A 20,004-nucleotide genomic window follows, 5' to 3' on the forward strand; every position below is an offset into this window, starting at 1 on the left:
AGGCGGTTGGATGATTTGGAATCTTCCTTCCTTCCTTCATGCCAGGCAGTTCCAAGAAGTTTCCTCTAAGTTTGCACGAGGGATTCACTGGCCGCGGCATTAGTATGTGGATATCGCCAGTTCTGCATTTCTCCATCCAAGTTGGATGATCCAACCACACCATGATGACACAGTTTTTATTGTACAACGCTGTCCCCAGGCCCTGAGGGTCACTTTGGCCACTCTGCTCACAGTGACCCTGCATGTGTGTTGTGGTGACTTTTGGAAGTGTTGGTCACGTTTGGTACCGTCTACATTGAACGTTGCGTGGTCATGACTCATCAATGGCCCAGTCTAATGATAAGTCAATGCATGGACGCTGGCAACATTTTTTAGTAGGATCTTCTTGATTTTGGTGCAGCACCATGGTGCCTTCATCCCACAACCAATGGCATTGTGCCTCTAACTTGAAGTGAATTCAAATTTTGAAAGTTTGTCCCTTCACCGGGAAGCTGAGCTACCTCATGCACCCCCAACAGAGCCTAGATCTGGCCCAAACTCGATGGACACGCTCTGGTTCAATCTGTGGAAGTTTCCATGTATATCACACTAGCATTTACAACTTCAAGCCGTTTGACACACAGGATAGCTCTACACATCACAGCCTTTTGGAGCAGTGTCCCTACACTTGGATGCATGCATGTCCTATTCGCAAACCTAAGGTGAGTCACCAGTGGTGACTCCATCAGCTCCTTAGCGCCACGGTGGGAATTACTGCATCAAAGGGTACGTTGGGCTTATTTCCAGGGCCTAACTCCACCATCTGATAACTCCCTTTCATGGTGCCTGCACAGCATCCCCAGCCGCCCTCTCACCACAAGCATTCAGTTGAGTTTATCATTATCATTATTATCACAAGTTTTTCCTGCCAACAGGCATGGTGCGTCCTGCAGACAATGTGCAGCTGAAGGCTGCCACAAGCCTTCCCCTTGTTGGACTCGCAAGATCCAAGAAAAATCCCATTCAAAAGTGGGCATGGTGCTCAGTATTTATGCCGCCCCCCACCAGCCGGGGCCAGTGCAGGATAAGCACCAGAAAAGAGGTTGCCGTCAAGACAATTCAAGCGCCAAGAAGGGAGAAAGGGCTGCTTCGCGGTTCATATGCAATGTGTGCAGTATACAAGACACCTTCGGTTGAAGATTCAAGCTTCAATGCTACTCTGAAGGAAAGCAGGCAACTTCAGGGAAGGGTGACAGCAAGGACCAAAGAAGAATGCACCGCTGGGAGTGGAGAGATCCGTTGCACTGTAGTACTGGAAGCACTCGCCCGGATGCAGGATTGGCGTGCAGCCCACCACTCCTGCACATGCCAAGTAAATATCACAAATTTGTCATTTTCCAATTTCAGACTTACCAAGGTTGAGCCATCTGCAGCGAAGCAGCCCTCATCAGCAGCTAGGATACCCCACATTTGCCTTCAGAGCAGCACTGCGCATGCAAAAATAAGGCTACCCTGGGAATCCTATAGGCCCAACCATTTCCTTTGAAACCCCAGGGTTTGCTGCACTGAGCTTGCAAGATGGATAGACGAAAAGCAATGGGGGAGGCGAAGATTTGCAGGTGTACGATGAATGGAGTGCTTACCTGTGCTGCCCCTGGGGACGACAGCGTGCTGGAGTCCCTCGCTGGTCAGTATGAGCCACTGCCGCCCAAGCAGCTGCACCTTCTTCTCCCTGCATCAATCAGAACCTCGCTCACCAGGCACTCATAGAGCGCATCTGCATCCTCACGCACATATAAGTCTTGCAGTGCTTCTGCCCTGAGCACATGCTGAGACTAACACTGACGTCTGGCACAAACTACTCCAGACTTTCTGTAGGAGGTTGGTCAGCCCTCATTCTCTCATTGTCTCTGCCACATGTGAGCAAATTGGTCGCTTGCATTTCAGAGCAGATGCCACATCTGGTGCACCAAATACCAGAAATCTGGCGCATTCTGATAAGTATCTTACCCGACGTTCTCTACGCGGCAGCGGTAGGTCCACACAGGGCGAGCAGTGGGGGTCTCTATGAGGTCCAGGGGAATTTTGGAGCCTATACAGGCGGTAGTGATCTCCACATGCACGCCGTTTGTGGTGGCCACCGCGCTGCATTGCTCCAGGGTATATTGCTCCGCCAGCACGCGCAGCGCATCAAAACCCTGCATCCAGCAACCTCGCAGGGGCTTTACATCAAGGCAGAATAGAGTCTATTGCCACTCACTGCCTAACGTCTGATCCAGAATTACAGGCGCCCAGCAAGCCGCGGCCATGCAGTGGCTGGTTCCTAAAAGGCACAACACAATTATGCAAAGGCACGTTTTGCAGCCTTGCCCCAGAACTTCATCGTCAGAAGCGAATCTGCTCACGCGTTTTCTGGTCCATTTTGCAACATCTGCCCGTGGATTAGCGCACCGTGTCAAGCAGCTGCGGTAGCTGCTCGGCAGGCGCCGAGGAGCTGGCCTCGAAGTTGGCGCGGATGCACTGCTTCAGCTCCCCTCGCCCAAATGAGCCGCTCGATGGCGGCTGCATGCACATCAAACACTAGAGTCAGGCCGCTGCTGTAGGAATTGATTCAAGATGGATTTGTTTTCTAAATCAGGCGTGAAGGGAGCCAGGACATGATCCCTGGCAGCAGGAGACGACAAGAGAGTTAAGATGGAAGTTTCCTGTTGGCATGTGTGGTGCCATGGCAGTGACTGGGATGTGACAGTAGGTGTCTTTTGGCACTTTTTGGGCATTGCACGGAAATGCGATCAGCGCTTATATTTGTTGTGAAGGGGCTTCACTGTCCTGGAATGAGGAACTTGCCTGTAGGAGGCCGGGCAGCAGCTCATTGACAGCGTTCAGGCGGTACTCTGCGCTACAACCCTTCCCTCAATCATTGTTGGACAAAACATCACTGAATGCAGGGCACAGAGCTGCAGATTCAGTTTGGATTAATCTTTCTAAGAGTGTGCATGCTAACAGGCCACATGCATGAATAAGGCCTACATAAGTGGGGCAACAAACCATCTGTAGGGGTGCTCCACTCGTGAGCAGCCGTCTGCCAAGCTGTCGAGTCTAAGGGCATGCGGAAGTTCAGCCCACCGAAGGCTGCATCGATCTGTCTGGCAGCCTTTTGTGCTGCACGAAAAAGCACTGTGGCTGCCTTGTTCTTGGAGGCCATGCCCTTCCTCACATGCACTTGTCAGTTGGATTTCCCGCGCCAAGAACGTCTCAGAAGATAGAAGAAGATTAATGAGTCATTGATTGATCACTTAATCAATACACCTGATCGAGTCATTCATGAAGCTGGAATTATTATCCAGAAATAATGTAGAGATTCCCTCAGAAAGTTGTTCATCGAAGGGGCAGTGAGCCACGTGAACCAGGCTTAACCCACGCCGTCAAAAACACATAGCATTTATTTGTGAAGGATCAAGTATAAGCCACAGAGCAAAATACACACGTCCACCTTCAGAAGTCTCGATGCCTCCCTATCGAGCCACTGACAAGACGTGGACAGATCGTCCATAAACCAGCTTCTAGATACGGATATCTAGGTAGACAACAGCGTGATTCCTAGGATCTCCAATAAATTCTGACCTTCTCTCCTAGGAGTCCTGCGTTTGTGCCACAGCTGCGCAGCTTCCCCAAAACAGGAAGCTGCCACAACCGCAAGGAGTTAAGAAATGAATTATTCTCCATTACATTCCTGCATATATGTGCTGCGGAGCTTTATGTCGTGAAGGTTGAACCGAATGAATCTAGATCGAATACATCGTTTTGTCGGTGCATAACGTGTATTTATACTGACATTGCTGGGCTTGGACAGTGCTGTATTGTGACCAGCCAATCACTGCAGTGATCCAAAGATAATAAGTAAGTTTTAGATCATCATTGCAATCTGTACGGGATCCACTTTACGGTAGTACCTCAAAGCTGTAAGCATGGCTGAAAAGGTTATTCCTGCCGAAATCATCAAGGTGAGGGGTGGCTGGCTTACGCTTTCCCCAGATATGCTTTAGAAAAAGTTATATGACCAGAAAATCTTCAAGCTGTCTCATATGCTGTGTGCGTGATAAACGTGAGAATGCACGGTGGACATGTACAGGAGCTCAAGGAAGTTGTGAAGGAGTATCCTTATGAAGCCACATCGGAAGACGCCGCTGCTCTTGGAGGCTGCTACCTTGGTGTCAGCTCCCTAACAGCCTCACAGCCTTCACAAGTCACGAAAATCAGATCCATTTACTGCTCTGTGGCTCCTCATTTTGTCAATTTGAGACTTCAGCTCCCAGAGCTTGCACCCTCTGCCATCGCCACTAATCTATTCCACTTCCTATTTGCAGCGGTCCCATTCTTGCAACTAGCATATGGAGGTATTGGAGCTGGCGCTGCCTGGTCATTAAGTTCTGGGAAGCGTTTGGGACGCTTCAGGTAATTCTGATTCACTTTCCCTCGTCACTATCGGGCAGATCACACCTCCTCGGTTGCAAGTTTGCTCAAATCTGTGGCCACAAAATGCTGCAGATCAGAATGCCCAACTTAATGGACTTCCAACATGTGATTGCAAGCAATTCACAATGACCTAGCCCCCACCCCACCTCTGCATTTAGGCATTTGGGATTGAAAAATGCAACCCAGGCCATTTAGACCACAGAGAAGCTGCAAACCTGACAGCAAGAGGATTGAGAGCAAGGGCACAATTGGAGCCGTGTTGGATATGATCGACAGGCGTCGTGTGGCTTTCTTGCAGGGCAATGCGGCTGGCTGCTGCGGTGGGAACTGGGCTGTGGGCAGGAGATTTGTCAAGAGAGCACTCTCACATGGCCTGTCTCAAAATGCTGGTGGCTCTGCCCACGCCTTTGGGCGGCGAAGTTGCCTCTCTGATCCGCGAACGCGACCCGAACCACGCCATCCTCAAGTAGGCACATAATCTTCTCCCTACTTCCATACATGTTCAGCGAGAGAAGAGAGGATGCAGAATATCAAGGTACTACAAGGTACTGCGCCAAATTAGGAGGAAGGGCTGACTCGCAGTGCAAAAGCAGTAGCGATCCATGCTGCTTCGATGCTCCAGGAACGCTGGGATTCCCTGCAGACAAGACATTGGGCGCTCACATCGCCAATATTGCTAGTGCTGCATGTATAAGGGCCTCTTTCTCGTTCATTGAGGAAGGCGAAGCATTGCATCCTGTCAAATGGCAGAATTGTCCAAATTGGGCGCTCACCAGTGCGGATATTGGACAAGCACAGTGGCGGGCATGTGAAAGCCAGCCAAGGAAGTCATCACATGCCGGTACAGGAGACTAGTATTACTTTACTAATGTTTGGGCTGTGCAGGAACGCCCCCAAACGGATGGATGGAGACCCGAGCGCGCGAATCGCGACAGAGGAGGCGAAGCAGAGCGCAGCGCAGCGTGACACGTCCATGGAAATCGACGACCCCTCTTCTTCGCGCAACTCCCCTGCAGAAGGAGATGCCCCCAGCAGCGCGCCGGCAGGAGATATTCCCATGTGGGAGTTTGAGCCTGTCATGGATCTGGCTCCAACTGATGCAGCCTCCGGCGAGCAGCCGCACACAAGCAGGTCGGCCCTGCAAGACCATGCTTGCGGTTTACTTTCCTTGATATGCCTACGTGTCAATTATGGCACCTCTCTTTTCTGTCTGAATCTTTCAATGCACTGGAGTCTCCTGCAAGCACGGTCCTGCGATGCAGTCAAGGCTGCATCATTTTGCACTTTGCTGCACCAGAGAGGGTTGACAATTGAGAAGCAATATTGCCATGAGCCAACGTCGTTAGAAGGGCTGCCTACGCATGCAAGAGCAAGCACATATGCGTCGACATTTGAAGGCACAGTCAGACTGGAATGGACCGATGTACTGGGAGGGAGTTTTGAACGCGAAAGCAAGAGCGAAAAATCTGTATTGGAAACATTTTGTTGTCCTGCAGGAGAAGGAGGCGCAGATCACACGGCCGATCTGGGCAGGAGAGCAGCCCTCAGGGGGAGGAAGCCTTGAAGGACTATTTCGACAGCCGGTGGGATGAGCCGCGGGCTCCTGTGCAATAGAATGCTGCAGTCAAGCCAACATTGCACACTGGCAATGCTTGAGAGAATAGCGGTTGCGGGCTGCATGCAGATGGTATTGCTTTACTGCAATGCAATCAGCCCACGGCATCGGCAATACTTAGCGGCAAATTTATGAGGATACAATGCAATGCATATCCAATTTACAAGCTGCGACTTGCCTGTATACGAACGTCGCTGCTATGGGTGTATTGTAAGACATGTGAGGCGGAGGCTGTTCACGAAAGTTTTGTGACGAAACTAGCAATTACATAAGTGGCATCAATGGTTGTCTTACGGTATGAAAGAAGCATGGGAAACAGAACGGAAAGTGCGATTGCACCAAATTTTAAATAATCATGCCAGTTCTTTTACAGGTCAGCTTTAGTTTCCTTCTTCATCCGCGGTCCTACGTGAGACAGATCACAAATTCCTCAAAGCATGCTTCCATAGCCTTGAAATATCATGACAGCATGAAGTACGCCTTGCTCACAGAACCAGAACATGAAATGTCCCATGCATGCACCTGTGTTTTTCAGTAGCAAATCTCATAATTACTAACCAGATTCTAGAAGCCGTAAATTTCACAATCATGATGACACCTCCACATTTCCTAAAGCAGCCTAAGCAAAGATCATTGTTATGATTAGCAAATGTTGCATTCTTAAATTCACAACAGCCTGCGTCTCTGGTACATTAGCTGGTCCAGTAGCTGGTACAGTGATTTACAAGGCTGTACCACCAATCATATTCCTCCAGAGTTGTTCTTGGAAGCGCCTTCCCAGGAGGAATCTCCCTCAAGTTTGCCCACCTCTAGGCCAGATGTGCCCTTGCCGTGGAGCTTCTCAGCTATTCTGAGAAGAATGCTTATGTCAACAGGCACAAGCTCATTTGACCGCTCATCTAGCCAATCTTGCTTTGGCGTGATGCGCTCACTTGGGGCGCCGTCCATCCGTTTGGGCACGTTCCTGCAGCACCAGGGTTTCTACGTGTACAGCCCCTTAGAAATGATAATTATAAAGAATTAATATACTATTACATGCTCTTCTTGCCAAAAAGCAAGTCAAGTCTTGTATCCTACCCCTCGGTGGAGTCACTGACTTCAGGCAAGACCCAATAAACCATGGGCACATTGCTCACTAATTAAACCGTCCCCCACCATCTGGGGCTAGGAAACAGAGGAGATTTTACACCAGAACATAATTGCTACTGTCATGCCCCTGTATCCAAATGGGATGTTTGCATCCCTGCATCTTCCTGCTAACATCTGTTCTACAACCTGCATGGGTGTCGCATCTTCTCGAGTGGTCTAAATGCAACATGATGCTTTACAGACGCGCCCCTTTTGTGTATATTCCACAGATTTCCTGAAGCTTACACTGGGACATGAACTTTCCAAAGTTCCAGTAGAGGGAGCCTGGGGTATCCACAAAGTAATCGAGAAAGGGTAGGCACCTGAGATAGGGGTGATTAGGAGCCTCCTCGCGAACCAGTGCGGCAGGTTCTCCCCCTAGTGGCGTTGGCAATTGCACGAGCTTCTTCACAAATATCTCCTCAGCAGCTTCACCGTAAAACATTGACCCTATCTCCCACGCAATGTAGGGTACAAGAAACCATCTCGGAGTCCTGCAATCATGTCAATCAATCATGCCGACATCATTCCTTCCAATTCCAAGGCCCCATTCAGTTTTATATATACCTTGCGAATCGAAAAAGAGAGATGTACTTGCAGAGAACGCTCCGGCTATGCATGTCAAACTCCCTGACAAGCACATGAGAAATGCAGAAAAATGGCAATTCTGCCAAAGACTGCCGCTGCGGCATTTCTGCAGCATTTGTGTAGTGGGTCAATGTGAGAGACAACAAGCAAGTCGGAGTCCAGCGCATCAGAAGATCCAACAATGTGTGTGCCATGGGGGCACACCCAAGACGTCGCTTGAAATAGTTGAGTCTCATGAGTGCCCAAGTAGGTGCACCCCCATAGAAGCCATGTATCAACCGTTGCTGAATGGGAACAACTGCAACACACAACGCACAGTTTGCAGCCACTACTGATGGCTTCACGGCTTGGCGGAACTTTGCAGGCACATCAGCAATAAGTGTTTCGACATGCTTCTGCTCTTGTTGTATGTGATATAGGGCTCCTCAGGCGGTCACCGTTTTCGCAGTAACTGATGGTGTCTATGTCTTCCTGTCTGACTTCATAAGAAAAATCTTGGACATTCATCTTGAGCAACTGCACAGTGGCATAAATGTTAGCGATTCGTTTCATGACAGCCAGCAGCTTCACCTGCTGAAAACCCTGATTGTTTTCTGAACACGGGGATCAATCTGCTGCAAGAACCTTATTCTGATGATGAACCCTGGGCAAATCGTGTCTCTGGTGCTTTTATCTTTCATGGTCCGAGAATGCAAGCGCGAAAGATTGTAAGCTGTTGAAGACCACGCGAGGTGATGACTTGGGTTAAGATCGTCTTCTTCCACTCCCGAAACGACAGTATTTGGTATGATAGAACTCGGCACCATGAGACTGTGAGAGCGTGCCCGCCTTCATAAGATTTTACTGTTCCTGTCTTATCTTAGGAAGACAGCACTGTGTATCTCGTGTAACTGCTTACCCTAGCATTTCCTGCCGTGCAGCTTCCTTTCCAAACCTCGTAGCTTCCACTTGTCTCGCATCCTTGTTCTTCGATGTATTATTGTTCAGATCGCCACATTTTGGATGCATCTAAGAGGAAGTGATAAATAACGTACATACTTGCACATTAAATTTGACGACACAATGTACATGGCACTAGATGAAAGATCACTACGGGTGTCTCATATCCCATACTATGGTTTTGAAAATGACTTTTCCTAGTAGGCGAAGTATAATTATATAAATCCACACCGCATGGATTTATATAATTATCTTCACACACTGCGGCAGTGTGTGAGGATAAGTGAGTAGATCGGGAGACATGTCTCACATCCGCAAGGGAGGCTCGCTTGAGAACTACATGCAATCATCTACAAAGCATAAATATATCCCTATCAGGCAAGTTTATGCGGATGCCCATTAATGAATATTCAACTTGAATAATTCAAGTCCACAAAAAGTCATTGCCGCTCCTCCTTGCCAGCTGGACATGAACGATTTTCATTCAAAAGGTGCCCCCGGCTTTACCCGAGCACATTCATCAGTGCTGCCAGGCACAGAGCTAATACAATCCATATGCCCAGAGCAGCATTTGCATGCACCACTCCTCTCTCTTTCGGTACTCTTCATACATCCATGCACTACCAGCTCGCAGTTGTCCCTGTGCCTTCCAGTCATTGAAAATGGGAAATTTCAAAGCTCCAGCCAGTCATCCTTCACGTCGCCCTGCTCCCCGCTGTCTGTCTTATCAGGCCCCAGACGCTCAACCTCATCTTCAGAATCCTCGTCAGAATACATCATTGCCAGAGCAGCTGCACTGCTGTGCAGCTCTGTCAGCCCTGTCAGATCTTCAAGCGCATGTGGATCCTGCAAACGCATGCACAGCTCATACACTCAGAACAACTAACACCGTATTTAGACAAGCCACCATGTGACAAAACAGTCTGTCTCCCCTGAAAGCTACATGTGCTTGAATATGTTGATACCTGCTCACTACAGATCAAAAATTTAGTGTTTCCTGACGTGCACTTGCAACGAAGCCTTTGTCCTCACTTCTGGCGCTTGCTCTGCCTTGACATTTCCTTTCCTCTTGGAAGCAGCATGCCAATTGGTTGCAACGCTGCATATCTTCAACCTAGCTCTAATTTGTGAGATATTGTCCTTTCTTTGCAAGTAAGAGACTTCAGGGGTCACCTGCAGGGCTTCCAGTATGAAGAGCCAGCCTTTCTCCCGGTACTGAGTCACCACAGCACCAGAGCAGGCGATGCACTGCTTGAACGCCTGCCCCACGAGACAGTGCTGCGCAAATCCGCCGCCCAACTGGCCCCTACATGACAGAATAGCTCACACAATTAGACCAGCATATTTTAATCAATGCTTCCAGGTGGTGCTGTACGCAATGCTGCAGCAAAGCGCTCGAATAAGTTTCAGACAGGCCCCACGAAGCCTGGCACAAGCCATGCTCAGCAGGGGACAGGCAAAGTCTCCTGAATGGCCCTAAAAGCAGGCCTTCGAGTAACAGTTTCTGAGCAGACCCAGGACACATATAAGAAAATTTGCTGCTCAGAGCCGGCAAGCTGCAGAATTGCTGTGGTGGGAAAAGTGCACTTGCCTGACCATGTGGGGGACGGGGCCGAGGGGCAGCGCTGAGTCAGCGGAGGATGAGCTGGCGTCCGGGTCGTGGCACGCCGCGGGAGCCCGGACGCCCTGCGGATGCTGAATCACCCCGCAGCACATCTCCACTGCCAGAGATCCTGCCACGCCCATGCCATCTCGCAACCAGAATAACCAAAGAAAATCAAAGCAACGCTCGCATGCAGCACTGCTACGACTGCTCGCTGCTGTCCGCAAAGGAAAATGCTGAAGGGAAATGTAAAACAGTGCTGCATCTGCATTTCATGAGCTGGCGCATTGCCATCTGCCATGTCCATGTAAATATTGAAGGCAAAAATTTGCTCCTCAATTTGCCTCACAGCACCTTCCAAGTATGCAAAATGCTCTGTTTTGGTGCCTTTCTGCACCCCTAATCATACAGCTAACGAGCCCATCAACGGGTAGGATCTCTGGCAGCCTTTACCTGCAGCTTGTCTGCAGGACGTACCTTGCCTCTGGCAGGAACACCGTGTAATGTCAACAAATTATTATTAAAATACATAAACATAACCGTAGTCAGCACCATGAATCCCGCGCCCCTCAGGCTTCGCAAAACGTTTGGACCTCTTTCTAAAAGCTTTTCCTTGAAATGATATTTCATCATCACCAATGGTTTAGGCTCAGCAAGAGCTTTCCAAAACCGGTCTGAATATTGTCATAGGGCTCCTCATATGTTGCATTTAGGGCCTCACTTTTCGGCCCGACAATTCCTTACTCTATGTGCAAAATATGGTGCTTACAAAAGTCTTAGCATGACTTTTGAAAGTCACGCCATGACTTTAAAAGTCACCCTGACTGCAAAATAAGGAGGGACTGTACCTGCGATGCCGGCCAGGCCTGGCCGTGCGACGGTGCACTGCTGCTCCAGGGTGCGGTCCACGGTCGAGTCGAGGGGCGCAACCACATCGTTGCAGAAGTAGCACCCCAGCCGCTGCCACCCCTTGCTGCCGCTCTGGGCGGTCGAGCTCGCAGCCGCGTCCTCTGCAGCACAAGCAGTCCTTCAATGTTTATTTCCTAGACTTCCTGAGGAGTTTTACACTACAGAATGCTCAGGGGGGTACTACAGAGTAGTAGTTTATAGTAACCCCTGGAAGGCTATTTGCATGGGTGGTTATATATCAGGCAGCAGGGGACCACATGCAGTGTGATCAGGGAGAGGTAAATGTTAAGACAGAATGATGCCCTGCCAATTTAGTATTTTTGTGGACACAGAGCTCTGGTGTAAGTGTGTGCTCATCGGACCCTGAGGCATGTTTCGACCTCTAGGTGAGCTCATGTGTTACATGGGGTATTTATGCAGGGTGGAAACGGCGATGCATGCAGGTGTGAAAAAAGCAAACGCACCGGCGTCAGGGCCGGCGCCGTGGCGCATGACGAGGAAGGACTCGAAGCCGAGCGCTGCATTGATGACTAATTTGTTCTTCGCGGCCCCCAGCAGCGTGGGCAGCCAGCGCGACTCGCGAGTGTCCATCAGCAGAAAGATGACGTCATGAGCTTCTATCAGCTCCTCCAGCTGCCTCACATCTTCCTCTGCCTGCAGCCAGCAAACTTTTATAGAAACTGCCAGATACGTCATTCAATTGTCATAAGAGCACTGCTCGTCACTGCATTCTTAGCAGAGGCACAGGGAGATATCTGACCTAGCTTCATGGCACTGCAGGATCCATCTGTCAATGCCGTGAGCCAAACTCTGATGTGCACCTGTCCCTCTCAGATACCTGACCTGACTGGCAACTCACTGCCACCTTGATGCACAACACAAGCCAATGGGGCAGGGATTAATGTGAAAAGCTTGAGAGATGTTTCCACTGACCACCATTAAGAGCGATCTGTTGCAATGTGCAGGAGCCCTCCCTGCTGACATACAAGTACCAGAGTCTGCTCTCAAATCTGCGGGTTATTGCAATCAGCAGGCTAGCGGCTCACCTGTTTCACCTCTCCCGGCGACAGCGGGTGTCCAGGCATGGGGATACAAAGCTGCACGCCTTCGCTCTTCACGTCCGGGAATATCCGCTGCAGCGCTGCGGCCGCGGCGGCCGCCTTGGGTTTGCCGCCGTCGAGGCAGTCGGCGAATTCGTACAGCGACTGGCGCACCGGGTTACTAAACGCCACGCGGCCGCTGTCAAGGAAGGTGACGTGACGCACCCCCCAGCCCAGCAGCACTCGCGCAACCGCGCAACCCAGCGTTCCTGCACGCATACATCTTACCTGTAACAGATTACTACCTATTACTAAATGGTTGGTTGGGGGGCCTGCCCCCCCACACTCAGTATCTGCTGGGCTCCGGGGTAGCCAATCACCACTTATAATTCGGGTCACTGTTGCTTTACCTCTCCTTGCCTGTCCTCGGCATGGTGGCGCACATAAGGTGCCGTCCCTGATGTGAAGCCTGCAGGGCTGGAAAGCCCGCTGCCAAGTATCTGACTGGCATGCATGCCAGAAAGCAAAGGGGAGCCATGACTGCAGGCCGCCCTGGAAGGCGTTGAAGATCACAGACTGCCAAGGAGCGTGCATCAGCTTTCAAGGGCTTTGCCAGGCGGCACATACTTCTCGTGTACCAGTGAGTCCCACATACAGTCAATAACGCTTCCCCTACTGCATTGCAACAGTTTTACTAACTTGAAGGAAGCTTTCAAGCACATGCAACAGGATGTGACAGATCCAGGATGCAGAAATTGAGCAATCTTGTCGAAGCACCTGCGCCCAGGAGCAGGCACTTGGTGGCGGCAAGTTTTGCGGTGTCAAGGGCCGGGGCGGCGCGCCAGCGCATCAGCCGCAGGTTCAGGTCCACCGCGGCCGACGCCAGCCGCCGGGGATCCATTGTCGGGCCGAGGTCCGCCACGCGTGGCCCGGTCTTGCCGCGCGCATTCGGCTCCCAGCCGATAGCCGCCGGCGCGGCCTCCTTGCCCCATCCTGAGTAGACCAATCCATCAATTCCAACCGTGTGCGTGCATTCTAACAGATGACGAATGAAAAGAGATTGCGCAAGATGAGACGGCCAGTTGCAGTACTTCGTGGGAGGTGGTCCAAAGTCCTTTTTGAAATGGTGGCTTCGAAAATCTGGCAACCCACACTAAGCAAAGGAAGCAAGCATGCAAGAAACGTCTCTGCATGCATGCTGGTGTTTACCAGGTGGTACAATGGGTGACCAACAACAGCTGTAATCAGGGTAAGTCACAGGTTGAGTCACATGTGTGCAAATATCGAGTCAATATTGATAATGAGGAAGATGTGCTACCTTCTGGAATAGCTGGCAGGCTGACACTCAGCAGGAGGCTGGCAGTGGCGTCCACCTTTCCGCGTCGCAGCCGCAGGCAGGCCACGTCGAGGTGACCAACCCGCCACCTCACCGCTGCCATCAGCAGCGCGTTACGGAGCAGCAAGCCTGGGTTGCTCTGCAGGTTGCTGTGGTCCATGTAAGCTAGAACCACGTGTTTTCCACTGCTCGCCTGTGCAATAGGGCACCGTCAGGAGGACGCACAATCGCCTGCAACTTTCCAAATTCCTTGGAAAGATTGTCCTGAAGTGATGGTGATGGTGAGGCTTCCAGGAGACAGCCACAAGGTGATCATTGCTAATAAGCGCGTGACCATCTGATGGCGCAGACACTTCTTGAAATCATTAGCTGCCTGCAAATTGGGACACAGCAGAACTCGAAGATCAAGCAATTGAACTCAAGGTAGCTGATGTGGCTGTGAAGGTTGCCAAAGGAAATGTACCTCTTGCCATGAGGAGAGCGGCAGTGACTGCACAGAGTTGTCATCCGACACGCTCATCAGCCAGAAGAGGGGCCGGCCGCCAGTGCCCAGCCACTCATTGCAGGACTCAGCAACGCCCTCTGACAGCTCCATCCCCAGAGCCTGCTGCAGCGGCTGCACTGCCCTGACCATGATCGGCTGCGGCGGCTTGATTGCCGGGAACGCAAACCTGCACAGGCATGCAAACCTCCTTTTTACTCCATAGGAATGGCCAAATTTACAGCATGCATGGCATTCCTTACACAATGTACCGTACCATCAGTGCCACAGAAGTCTCAAGCAGCAGAAATGCACTCAGTGACTGCGGAAAGAGTACCCAACAGATGCTCATCTCTGGGCTACATTTTGAGTACTGCTCGAGATAAAATTCTTGAAAGCTCACTGATGCATGGCCAATACTTACCAATAGTAGAACCGGAATAGCTTGAGGTCTGCGTAGCTGATGAGGAGGAGGCGCGACAGTAGTGAGGGATCAGCCTCGGCCGCTCCAGAGTAGATGCCTTGCCAAATCTGGCCCGCAGCCTCCTGCAGCAGTGCGCCGCGCTGTTCCTGCAGAGCCTTGAACCTCTCCAGGGTGTTCACGTTGCGCAGCTCTCCTGGCACTCCATGCAACCCCTGTGAAGGCCATGGCAGTTTATGAATCATGACTTGCCCCCACACCTGGTCATATCTACCAGTGGACCGCTTGAGTCCAAGAGCAGCTCGTTGAGAATGGATGGCAGCTTTGCATAGTGCGCGCCTGGACAGATAATGTGACAAATTAAGTGGTCTGAAGATCTAGTGCCCGCATGAATTCGCGAATTGCGTGTGTAGAAAACCCCGCAGAGATAGTTGCAAGACCACATACCTGTCTGGCAGGTGCTGGTGACTCGAAAGAGCGGCCATCCACAAGGAATGAGGCTGGAAAGTCTGCATGGCTTGCAGCGCTGGCAAATCCTGAGCATCACCACACATTGTTTAAAGCTCTGCATAATATTTTGGCGAGACAAGAGGGCGGTACAAGGCAACAGAGTGTCTGTGCACGTCTCACCTGTAATCTGCTGTGGGTCCTCAGACAAGCGCATCTTGTCGAGCTTCAGGTTTCCAAGCTCGGCCCAAAATGCCACATCGACGGAACTCTGCAAATAAGTAGGAGTCTTTTTCTAAAATTCATACTAGAGTGAGGACAGCGTTTACGATGTCCATTGAATTCTTGGCTAAATTCAATGGACTCCAGTTGATAACATGAGAACTGATACCGTCACACTAAAGAAATATGTGAGACTAATCGCAACACCTGTAGCTGTCCAAACTGAAGAATGGTCTCCTGCGACGCTGACATCAGCACCGATTCCGCGTCAGATGGAGCTGCCCGCTGCTGCAGTGATGAGCCCCGGATCATCGCTTTGGAAACAGAGATTAAGCCAAAACCGCTTGTATTGTCTAGTGCGCAGTATCCAGTGCCCAATCCACCTGTATCCTGGGAGCACCTACAGTGCTGGGGCTTTCAGTTCCGTGAACACACAGAAGCTTTGAATTTCATGTATATCGTGCTCTCGTCGTGTGTGCTCAAAATCCACAAGGGGTACTGATCGCCTTTGCTGCTTGCCCTTCTTTGCGAAAGTATGGCAACATAGTATGTCGAACAGACAACGTTCCGACACCAGGCTATTTTTTGAAGGGAACGCCCGATCGGCGGGGCAAGGCTTGATGGTGCTCTTTGCATGTGTCCGACACATTGTGTCCTGCAAAACCAAACGTGATGCATTGATCCATAGTAGTGTGCATTTCGTAATTCGAAGAGAAGGAAACTTTAGCTGCGGAATCTAGGACAGCGAATAGAATGACCGAGCGCAGAAGGCGGAAGTGGGATGTTGCAGCCCCACAAGGCATTCCCCTTGCAGGCAACGCAGCAGGCAACGCAGCCAGCAGTGGAATGGTCGGATTCATCACACCTCAGGGCGCTATGGGTGCCGCAGCGCCGGCTCCTACGCCAGTCAATGCTCCACCAAAGCCTGGACAAACACTGGATGCAACCACAATAGCCCGTGCCCAGCAGGGAGCAGCTGCTATTGTTGCCAAATTAAATATGGTATGGGTGTATTAATCGTCTATTACCATTTCAAAATAATCGATGATCAATATCTTTGATGGATCCTTACTTTCACGCTCAGTTCTGTATAAAAGGTTGCTTGTAATTTGTTATGCAGGAATTGGCAGCCCAGGGGAAGCTGCCGCAGGGCAGGGGAGGGCCATTCAGAAAGGCTGAGGAGGAGTCAGGGATATCCAGGCAGGTCACCATCAACGATGCACCCCCAGACATGCGTCATCATCTGACCAAGCGGCCCACCCAGGACGACATTGGCAGGCGCACAGGCACCCAGATAGTTACCAGGGGGCGTTACATGCCTCCTGGCATGCCCCCATCTGACACAGAGCAACCTCTGTACCTGTTCATCACCCCGGGCGCCTCATCAACAGAGGTTTACCACTGATCTCCCCTTGGCATGCTTTGTGTCTCTACATCCCATGAACTCAACTAGCAGACAATGGGCTTCCAATGCTTCCACAAGAACCACTATTGAGTGTGTCGTGTGCGGCAGGATGATGCTGAGAAGCAGCGCTGTGTGGACGCGGCTGCTGCAGAGATCCAAGCCATGCTGCAGGGGCAGCGCGTCATGAAGGGAGGCCCCTATCAGCCTGCCAGCCAGCGCCCCTCCTTCAACGCAGTTGGGCCGCCACAACAGGTCTGATCCGTGCGCAGTATACTTCCTCAAATCCTTCAGAGATGCACCCTTGGTGTCACATCTTAGATACTCATGCATGCCAAATTTGCATGCGCATGTGGCGCACTTGCAAGCTTTACCATTGCAAGACACTCTACCAATGCAGCAGTGCTCAGGCAGACGGTAAGACGGCGTTGTTTCATTCCACTTGAGCATTGTCATTTAGTAAATCACAAAAATCAGCAAGTGTGCCTGCAGCAGGCGTACAACATGCAGCCGCCGATGCAGCCGTACGGGGCGACCCCTCCCGCTGCCCATCCCGGGCAGTATCCGGGGCCAGCCGGGCAGTTCAGGCAGCCTGCGCCGGGCGTGCAGAGCACCTGCATCTGGGTCGGCTTTGAGGCCGTCCCAGACTTCAACATCTGCCAGCGCCTCAAGGGGCCCAATGGCAGCTACCTGCAGCACATCGAGAAGGAGACTGGCGCCACTGTGGCTCTCCGCGGCCGCGGCAGCGGGACACAGGTGCACTGCAAGTCTCACATCATGCATTCATGATGACCCTCTGCCTAGTGGCCTGCGTGTGCGGCACCAGCACACCCCTCAAGTTCTACATCCTTCATGCGTACAATTAATTTTGGCAATTTGTGTCAGTGTTGGGTTATATCTGTGGCTAGGTGCATCGGCAGTGACTTCACACGCATAATTCCTGTTCCTGCCTGCCAAGAGTATGGCCTGCTACTGATTAAAAGGCCTGTCAGTCAATTTTGATAGGATTGCGTCTTGGGAGTGCCATCATGAGATTCATGGCGCAATAATTCAAGTGTTTGACCCGCTTTCAGGAGACAGAGGCGCTGCATATCTTCGTGAGCTCCGCACTGCCCAAGGCCTTCGGCGACGCGACAAAGCTCGCGCAGAACCTCAACGACACAGTGCGCGCCGAGCATGCCAAAGCGTACCCCTACGTGCCAATGGGGGGCCCGCCGCCGGCCGCCGGGGCCCCTCCGGCCTACGGGGCCGCGCCACCGCCGCAGCAGCCGGGACCCCCCTACGGGGGTTACGGGTACCCGCCGCCCACAGCCGCCCCGAACGCGTACCCTCCGCAGGCCGCAGGTGCGAGATGTGTCTGCTGCGTTGCGTTGCTATAGTATCCCTGGCCATATGCTGGAATTGCAGCTGTAGAGAAAAGTATGATCCATAGGGATGAGATGTATGCTCCTTAGGGATGAGATGGGTGCAGGGACTCCGGTGTTGTTTGTGCGTGCAGTCCTTTTGGGATTTCGAGCTGATGAGTGGCACTTCCAAAGTTGGCACATGCACACACTCATATGTTGTTGTCATCTCATCTCTGGGGAGGCTGCACGATCATGTGTAAAATCGTGGCAAGCAAATTAGCAGTAGATAGCCCCCCTGCTCTTTCCATGCAGGAGTGGTGTTTGAAACGGTGGCTCAATGTTTTATTATAATCGTGTGTTGCTTGCAGCTCCTTACGGGCAGCCTGCAGGCGGCTATCAACCGCCGTACCAGCCGCCTGCACCTGGAGGCTACGGCGCACCCCCCGGCTACAGACCTCCGCCCGCTGCATATGCGCAGAGACCCCCTGCCTACGTCCCAGGTGAATACATCGCCCTCTTGGGGTCTTCACAAACTTGCACTGTGCAGTAGCGGCCCTAGGAGTCAGCATGTGGCCTCAATACTGAAGTGCATAGGGCCACCTCAAAAGCGCACAGACACAAGAGGTGCCTCTATGCATTCAGCATGAGTTTGCACATGGTTTGCCCTAGGCTCACTGGCCATCTGTCATCAGTCGTCCTCTCTAGGCTAATGTAAAGAAGCACGATGATGGAGCAGCCGCTGCTCTATGGGTACGTACTAACGGGTATATATGTATAAATAAGATTTATACCCATTTGCTGCAGGGCATATGCCTGCCCCAGGACAAGGGTATCCCACGCCCTATCAGCAGCCACAGGTCCCCTACGCGCAACAATCCCCCTACGGTTACCCCCCGCCCAACGGTAGCGCGACCCCTGGCGCCCCATCCAGTGGCGCGACGACCCCTGCCGCGCAAGACCAGACGCCGCCGCCGCCGCCGCCAAATCTGGCGCAGCAGCCTTCGCCTATTCTGGCGCCGTCCAGTCAGCAGGAGCAGGCACATGCACAGCAGCAGAGTGAGGGAGAGCAGCGGAAGAAGCGATTCAAAGAGTTCAAAGAGGAGCGGCAGGTGGGCAGGCTGACTGCGGTATATGCATTTGCACCATTCTCGGGATGCTGTAATCTTTTCTCTGGGAGCACATTGCAATGCTGGCTTTATGAATGTCCTGAGTCACATGTGTACCTCCGGGGTGGGAATGCAACAGGCCAGCCTCGCTGTATATTGCCACGCTGCGATTCTTCTGCCCGCAGTGGGCTGTGCCGGGGTGATCATCATGCCGTAATCGAGAACCCGGAAGCAATGATGGGTTCAGAAACAGGGAACCATCTGCACCTTCCCCCAAGTTTGCCAGGCAGTAGGGTGAGAATTCGAGGCTGCAAGTGCGGTCAGCTGACTGTGCGTGGTGCCTCCGCCCCTATCCATGCGCGCAGGAACCGCAGCAGCCGCCAGCGTACTATGCGCCAGCGCCGGACGCTCGGCCGGGGGGCGCAGCTTCCGCAAAGATGCCCATGGGCCCCCCACCGCCGCGGCAGCCGCAGCAGCCGATGGGACCTCCCCCTCCAAGATTTCCTGGCGGTGCAGCAGGTGAGAAAACGCAAAGTGCCTCCTTTGTCCATTTTCTTTTCTAAAAATTGCAGGTGCATGCAGCACAAGTGAGCAGTGAATCGGGGAGTCGAAGTACAAGAAATGGGCATTGGCTCTTTTCGTATCGCAGATGTTTGTTCCGCTGACGGCAATTCTGTGCCCCGTGCTCTTCAGGTGTTCTAATTTTGTTACATTCCTCAAGCACCGCTTACTTGCAGTCGCTCATCTAGGCGCAACTCGGTTGGGGGTCCCAAACTGAGAGGTTGTGTGTCTTGTTCTGTTGCGCTCTCTGTAGGTGGCAGGGGCCAGGGTAGTGCAGGTGGGGGCAGCTTTGGTGGCCTGGTGGATTATGGAGATGAGGAGGACTGACTGCTGTGTGGCCTCTGTTGCACACACTCCACAGGTGGCGATGTGTCATCCCCTCAGCCGCGGCCTTTCTGGTAGTGA

At 51.9% G+C, this 20,004-nt stretch overlaps 4 protein-coding genes across 4 annotated transcripts; 2 read left to right on the plus strand and 2 right to left on the minus strand.

Annotated features, from left to right (window-relative positions):
* Positions 1-345: 345 nt before the first annotated feature.
* Positions 346-3,581, minus strand: COCSUDRAFT_53459 (hypothetical protein). Its single transcript, XM_005648267.1, has 7 exons — positions 3,028-3,581; positions 2,827-2,873; positions 2,431-2,541; positions 1,990-2,177; positions 1,623-1,711; positions 1,258-1,338; positions 346-825 (listed from the first exon to the last, which is right to left on the minus strand). The coding sequence occupies exons 1-7, from the start codon at positions 3,182-3,184 to the stop codon at positions 725-727; spliced, it is 774 nt and encodes a 257-aa protein (XP_005648324.1). The 5' UTR covers positions 3,185-3,581; the 3' UTR covers positions 346-724.
* A 1,242-nt stretch (positions 3,582-4,823) lies between these two features.
* COCSUDRAFT_41924 (hypothetical protein) lies at positions 4,824-6,069 on the plus strand (the record flags this gene model as incomplete). Its single annotated transcript, XM_005648268.1, has 3 exons — positions 4,824-4,921; positions 5,341-5,586; positions 5,952-6,069. The coding sequence occupies 3 exons, from the start codon at positions 4,824-4,826 to the stop codon at positions 6,067-6,069; spliced, it is 462 nt and encodes a 153-aa protein (XP_005648325.1).
* A 3,328-nt stretch (positions 6,070-9,397) lies between these two features.
* Positions 9,398-15,496, minus strand: COCSUDRAFT_36589 (E1-like protein-activating; the record flags this gene model as incomplete). The annotated part of the gene is made up of 13 exons (XM_005648269.1): positions 9,398-9,571; positions 9,899-10,024; positions 10,313-10,458; positions 11,177-11,338; positions 11,702-11,891; positions 12,284-12,546; positions 13,055-13,270; positions 13,596-13,806; positions 14,110-14,284; positions 14,519-14,717; positions 14,768-14,854; positions 15,146-15,233; positions 15,392-15,496. 13 exons carry the CDS (start codon positions 15,494-15,496, stop codon positions 9,398-9,400), a joined length of 2,142 nt encoding a protein of 713 aa, XP_005648326.1.
* A 441-nt stretch (positions 15,497-15,937) lies between these two features.
* COCSUDRAFT_63305 (hypothetical protein) lies at positions 15,938-19,926 on the plus strand (the record flags this gene model as incomplete). Its single annotated transcript, XM_005648270.1, has 9 exons — positions 15,938-16,090; positions 16,305-16,577; positions 16,698-16,841; positions 17,082-17,342; positions 17,660-17,930; positions 18,301-18,432; positions 18,737-19,041; positions 19,404-19,557; positions 19,853-19,926. 9 exons carry the CDS (start codon positions 15,938-15,940, stop codon positions 19,924-19,926), a joined length of 1,767 nt encoding a protein of 588 aa, XP_005648327.1.
* Between the last annotated feature and the right edge of the window lie 78 nt (positions 19,927-20,004).

This window comes from Coccomyxa subellipsoidea, assembly GCF_000258705.1.
Source record: "Coccomyxa subellipsoidea C-169, whole genome shotgun sequence".
NCBI lineage: Eukaryota > Viridiplantae > Chlorophyta > Trebouxiophyceae > Coccomyxaceae > Coccomyxa > Coccomyxa subellipsoidea.